We start from the raw sequence: 6888 nt of genomic DNA, 5'->3' as shown, positions 1-6888 counted from the left end.
GTGACGTAATGGAATGTCGAGTCCGGTCGGGCCCAATCACGGCATATGGCTTTGGACCACCGGTTGCCGTAGGCATTACTTTTGATTTCTTGTCTGAGGTCGAAATACCAATTTTTTTTTTTTCCAAAAGCATGCTATATGTACATCGGCCGTAGCATCTGTCGCCTACGGCCAATGTACTTATAGCATGCCTTTGGAAAGAAAATTCAAGTTGGTATTTCGGCCTCAGATAAGAAATCAAAAGCGATGCCTACGGCAACCAGTGGTCTCAGGCTATTTCCCGTGATTGGGCCCGACCGGACTTGACGTTCCATTACGTCACGGTTCGAACCAGATAGAACGAGATTTGGCCGTACCGTAGTCCAAACAAGGACATTGTACGGCCAAATCACGTTGAATCTAGTTCTATCTGGTTCGAACCGTGACGTAATGGAATGTCGAGTCCGGTCGGGCCCAATCACGGCAAATGGCCTTGGACCACCGATTGCCGTAGGCATTACTTTTGATTTCTTGTCTGAGGTCGAAATACCAATTTTATTTTTTTTTCCAAAAGCATGCTATATGTACATTGGCCTGAGCATCTGTCGCCTACGGCCAATGTACTTATAGCATGCCTTTGGAAAGAAAATTCAAGTTGGTATTTCGGCCTCAGATAAGAAATCAAAAGCGATGCCTACGGCAACCAGTGGTCTCAGGCTATTTCCCGTGATTGGGCCCGACCGGACTTGACGTTCCATTACGTCACGGTTCGAACCAGATAGAACGAGATTTGGCCGTACCGTAGTCCAAACAAGGACATTGTACGGCCAAATCACGTTGAATCTCGTTCTATCACGGCACGAAATCCGGTATTTAAGCATGCTTAATCGCAGCGTAAACGTGACGTTTATGCACTATTTCCGTAACTTAACGACCTCTATACGTCTGCTTAAAGATTGCATTTAAGGTGTCCTTTCCGGAAGTGCGTTAATGTACGTATTGGCACTCATTCACGTGTATTTACGTAACTATTCGACGCTTAAAGGCGTCGTTATGAACAATCTTTCCGTACCTTTACGGAAGATCCAACACGAAAAGTATGCGTTTCTTAAGACCTTTCCGTAACCTTTCATTCAGGTTTATAATCCGTTTTCGTCACGAATTTCTCTACGTTTATGTGCCGTTCACGCAGTCTGAAAGGCAACTTAAAATCATACCTGTCCTCGTGCTTTCCGTGATCTTTTTTCGACCTTAACGAGCTACAAACGTGGTCTCTACTATGCGTAAAGGCGTCGTTATGGACAATCTTTCCGTACCTTTACGGAAGATCCAACACGAAAAGTATGCGTATCTTGAGACCTTTCCGCAACCTTTCGTCCATGTTTATAATCCGTTTTCGTCACTTATTTCTCTACGTTTATGTGCCGTTCACGCAGTCTGAAAGGCAACTTAAAATCATACCTTTCCTCGTGCTTTCCGTGATCTTTTTTCGACCTTAACGAGCTACAAACGTGGTCTCTACAATGCGTAAAGGCGTCGTTATGGACAATCTTTCCGTACCTTTATGGAAGATCCAACACGAAAAGTATGCGTTTCTTGAGACCTTTCCGTAACCTTTCGTCCATGTTTATAATCCGTTTTCGTCACTTATTTCTCTACGTTTATGTGCCGTTCACGCAGCCTGAAAGGCAACTAAAATCATACCTTTCCTTGTGCTTTCCGTGATCTTTTTTCGACCTTAACGAGCTACAAACGTGGTCTCTACAATGCGTAAAGGCGTCGTTATGGACAATCTTTCCGTACCGTTACGGAAGATTCAACACGGAAAGTATGCGTTTCTTGAAATGTTTCCGTAACATTTCGTCCATCTTTATAAATCATTTCCGTCACAATTTTCCTACGTTTTTGTGTCGTTTACGCTGGCTGAAATGTTGCTTTAAGCCATACCTTTTATTGGGCTTTCCACGGGCTTAACATACTAAAAACGTGGTCTCTACAATGCGTTTCCTTTTCATTCCACAGTAGCTTCACGTGATCTAATTTGATCCTTAACGACGTCTTAACGTGATAATGGCTTAAACATTCTGAACCTTTACATAGACTAGGGAATATGAACATAAAAAGCAGCAGGGTCGATAAAGGTTTAGAACCATTTATTTGAAACTTGATCATACTGCACAAATTCAAAAACGTGTTCCATCATTATAGAGAGACCCCGATTTACCACTTTAAGAATGTTAACATACAAAATACAATAAATGATTTCCCAAATGGACTACCGGCGCTATTGAAGGAATATTACTTTAAACCATATTAACATAATACTATTCAGGCTATTCCTTAGAACCCTAGCTAACTATCACATCTACACCAAAACCCCTAACACTAACTAACTAATCCTATGTCTAAGTTTTTTTCCCTCTATTCTACTCTGTCAAGCTGTCGTCCAGCTGGCTTGGGCCTCTTTCCCCCTGGCGCATGTGCCTTTTGATTGCCCACGCGGGGGCGCCCTCGGGTGCCTGCCTGTCGGACACCTCGGCTGAAGGCACCCGTGCAACACCCCTCGGTGGGCAGACCTTGTCCAGGGAGTCCTTCAGTTTCCTGAGGGAACTAGACTCCCAAGCCAGCTGCCTGACAATAAACCCCCCCTGATCCTCGTCCCCGCTCGATTCCGAGGACATGTAGGCCCTGTCTAGCATCTCCGCCGCTCTCTTCTTGTGTCTCTCTGTCCATGTAGGGCTGTCGCTGTCCCTAACTTTCTCGAGCGCCCTTCCCCTACGTTCCACCTTCTGTAACAAAAAAGTGCAATTGTTAACTACTGACATTTATGAGTCCAGTTGCCAAATATAACTTGAAAAGACAAACCATTGACCAAAACCAGTTGCCAAATATAACTTGAAAAGACAAACCATTGAAAATGCCCAAGTTTCAACAACGAGTAATGCTATGTGATACAAATCATACAATCTTATGAATGAACTATGAATTGATGCATAAAAACGTACCTGCACAAGACGCTGCCGCTTTCTGATCTTCTCTCTGTGGGCTGGCAACTTCCCTTTCTCTCGTCGCACGCGGTCGTCTTTTTTCGAGCGGTAATACCGCCTCGCAGCGTCTAGAAAGTATCAATAGCCAATAGAGGTTTCAATCTTAATGCTACACGAAGTTGTCCCACAGTTTTGAACAGTTGCAATTATATATTGTAGAGAAGACCTTAAATGTATCTAATACAAGTTGTACTGATACAGGGGTGTCACCTTCTTCTTAAGCCTTACCGGCCATTTCGAACCAGAATGAAAAAAATCTTCACTTGTGAAAAACCAAACCTTAAAGAATTGTGATACTGTTCTTGACCAATCCTTCAAAAATAACACAGCTTGGTCTTAAAATATGAAACGTACTACATTTGTAAACAACAGCCTAACCAATTAATCACCTCTCATTTCCTTGGGGGAAAACGGGCATTTCTCCTCCCCGCCGTGGTCTTTGACTATCTCGGACCGCAGAGTCTTGATCATTCTGTCATTGGTAGGGGAGTCCATGCTGAAACAAGCAAGAAATAACACGTTTATGTTGGGAATGACGTCCAATAGACATGTATTCGTCTTCCTAAGAATGAAATAAAGTGCAAGATATGCTATTACTGAAGGTCTATAAATTTCCCCGATATGTTCAGATTCGCTGAGATCTTCGTACTGCGAATCCATTTCCCCGAGTATATGTTTGTTAGGCCACAGCAGGTATATTTTATGGATGATAACATGTGTAACTCCAAATTTAGTGCGCGCGGGCGAAAAAAGGGCGGGCAAAAAGATTTTCGAATAGTCATATTTATAAACCTGAATACCATAGAGCATGTAAGAATAATTGAAGCGATAAAACATGGTATTACAACCAACAAGCCTCTTATCCCTGTATTCAATAAACCAGTAACTAACACTGACGTTCATATCCAAATCATCATAAAGATCCGGGTTTGTATAGCACACCAAGAACGCAGAGAAATGTCTCCCATATACTGGGCACTGAAGTCTCACGAGTTATACCGCAGACGGACTGTGACCAAATAAGATACAAGTATGATACGCATACATGTATCTCGTGACATTAGAATATAGACTATAGTTGTCTTATTTTGTTAAATCCAAGTGTTTGCTGTCAGTTTTAGTTAAACTTCTCGCGTATTTTTGCAAGCAACCATTTCATGTATTAACCAGCTGTAAATTTCAGACAAGTTGCAAATACAAATTACTACATCAAAGATCATTGTGCAAAGAAAGAAAGGTCGTTTTCCACATGCCGACCTTAAGTTCTTCCGTCTAATCATTTTCAAGTTTACAAACTTATATCAACGCCGCCATCTGAAATCAAAGCGTTTTGAAGCAATTATGAAATTTAGGGTGAAAGACAAAATTTAGAAGAAATCAGTGGGCTTCCTCGAACCAAAGTAGAGGTTTTTGCACCATTAGAAAGTGCTAAGAGTTGTACTGTGTGTCCTAAGAGCCACGATAGCTTGCCCAGGAGAGTTATCCGTTCGGTGGTGCATACAGCAGGGCATGATACTGGCATACGCATCTACAGACAGGGCTATTCCGTACACCTCTGGAATATGGACTTCAGTAGCGGCTGCAGGTGCCAATGCGAAAGCGAGCGCCATAACACACGAATCAACAAGTAATTGTGCTACATATACTTCAGGTTTGCTATGTTAGTTAAGCAATCACGGGGTCTTTTTATAAATATGAATAGGTTTTGAATTTTCTTTTTATTTGAGTTGAATGTGTGATATTTGTGAGCCGATTTGTTAAAATAGTGAGAACGCTAGCGCGCGCAACCCCAAAACACCCCTCCCAATGAAATGGTTTGGCTCCCCTGCCACGTCAAAAAATCAAGCAAATACAAAATGGCGATCTGTGTCGTCAGAATTCAAGATGGCGGCCCCCACACAACCCGACGGATCCTACATAGGTTTTGCTACGCAAACCTGTAATTTATGCCAATACGCAAGAATCTTATGGAAAACGCAGACCAACCACTGCCTGGGTGATGTGACAAAGCGGGATTTTCAACATGGCGTAGCGGCGTTCGAAGATTCGATGTGACGCGCCGCAAAATAAAATATTATAACCTTATTGCAAGTTCATGCCCCTTGAAGGCTAATTGCAGACGAACAAGTACATGGAGATACATGGAAATCGACATAGTCATCTAGTCTACTGTGAAAGTTCTATGTTAACTAAGGTTGACTGTGGTTGGGTAACTTGGGTTTGATTTCTTTTTTGAAGACAGTGGAAAATGAAGAGACCCACGTTTTGTATCGTTAGTGGGTTGGTTGATTTTATTAGTGAGATGGATTTTTGTAAGTTATTCAAATGTTGAATGCTAGGAGAGTTAACGGAAGCTGTTTCATATAATTCGTTTCAGTCATATGGAGGACATTGGCAAATAAAATTCCATTTTCCACTGCGTTCATTGTACAAAACATAACTAGGCCTACATGAGCTACAAATCGAACACATCACATACCTTTCAGTCAAGTCGAATCCGTCAAAGTCGTTCTGCCCCTGTACCAACACGTTGTACATTTTCCTCACATCATCCTGGAAAAAGGAGGAAAAAAGTCACACTTTGTTACATATTCGACTTGTGGTTGCTTTTTCTCACCAGAAGAGAGTGGAACAAAACATTTTATTAATATTTAGCAAGAAGTGTGGAATGAGCCATGGGACAATATAGCCTTTTATTCACTGCTGAAATTATACTAGAACGGGCCAAGCAAGAAAAATAAAAATCAGCTAGAGCTAGCCATGGGGCTTTAGAAGAGAGTAATGTAATAGAAGAATAGATCTGAAGTCTGCAATGAACTTGTTTAAAATCTGGGGCGACTCAGTTGGTCTCCACTAATTTAGGGCAAGGCCGACTCGGTAGGTAATACCCAGCTGGATTTAGGGCGTCGCCTAGAAAGGTCCGTTTAGAAATATTAGTTGGCACCTACTCTCAAAGCAGATGTTCGGCTTCGGCAAGCTAGGCCCCTTATCGGGAGCGGCGGTGTTTGTATGTGTGCGTGGGTTACGCGATTTCTTACCCCCTTCCCCCACAAATATATACGCCGCCATTACCGGGAAGTCCGCGAAGGAGGCTAGTTTTAACGTGTTTTAGGCACTTGGTCGAGCTTTCCATTTTGTTCCGCTTTTCTTATGTTGACCCTCTGCTTTGAGAGTACTTGTACCGCAATCAACACGCCACAATTACAGTATGAATGTTGTCGGCTAATGCTATCGCACATGGGAAGAATCAAGTCACGGTCAGAAAGACATCATGACATATCTTTAAAACTGTGTGACAAATGATCTAGTGGCCAGGATCTGACCTGGGCTAGTTCTCTGTATATGTACGTCAATGCGACCTGTCTAAAACTATAGTGTGCTCGTATTTTAGCATTACGAACGGTTCAGACTTAAAACCACGCCAGTAAGGAATGTGCTTACCCTGCATCTGTCCGGCACGTTGAATGCAGTCCTTCGTCGTTTTCGGCGTTTTGGGGCGGGATCATCACCGTTCTCCCGGCTCGCAGACGGGCCGGCCGTGGGTCCTGGTATTGCAGCGCGCAGTGTCTCCTCCATGTCGGCGAGTCGTTTCGACTGGTCATCGTCACGTTTCGATCGTTCATCAAAACGTTTCAACAACTCCTGAAGAAGTACAGCAAAGTTCTCCGCCTGCCCTCGCTCCATGGGATTGCCTGACGTAGGTTCTGCCATGATTCTATGGAATATAGCCAAGTTGCAAAGAGGTCCGACTTGTCTCCAAATTGTACGTCACAAGAATGACAGTCGGCCGTCCGGTAGCTTGATTTGAAAACCGTGGTCTTGTCTCTCATTGGGTATCGTAACATCACATGACCATCGCTTG

General features: G+C 43.1%; 1 protein-coding gene across 1 annotated transcript; it reads right to left on the bottom strand.

Moving 5' to 3' along the window:
- Positions 1–2117: 2117 nt before the first annotated feature.
- On the bottom strand, positions 2118–6885 carry LOC136440327 (uncharacterized). The gene is made up of 5 exons (XM_066436295.1): positions 6468–6885; positions 5506–5579; positions 3416–3522; positions 2985–3094; positions 2118–2768 (listed from the first exon to the last, which is right to left on the bottom strand). The coding sequence occupies exons 1-5, from the start codon at positions 6735–6737 to the stop codon at positions 2406–2408; spliced, it is 924 nt and encodes a 307-aa protein (XP_066292392.1). The 5' UTR covers positions 6738–6885; the 3' UTR covers positions 2118–2405.
- Positions 6886–6888: the final 3 nt, after the last annotated feature.

The sequence above is a fragment of the Branchiostoma lanceolatum genome, chromosome 8 (genome assembly GCF_035083965.1).
Source record: "Branchiostoma lanceolatum isolate klBraLanc5 chromosome 8, klBraLanc5.hap2, whole genome shotgun sequence".
Lineage (NCBI taxonomy): Eukaryota > Metazoa > Chordata > Leptocardii > Amphioxiformes > Branchiostomatidae > Branchiostoma > Branchiostoma lanceolatum.
This window is presented reverse-complemented; position numbering and strand designations above follow the sequence as displayed.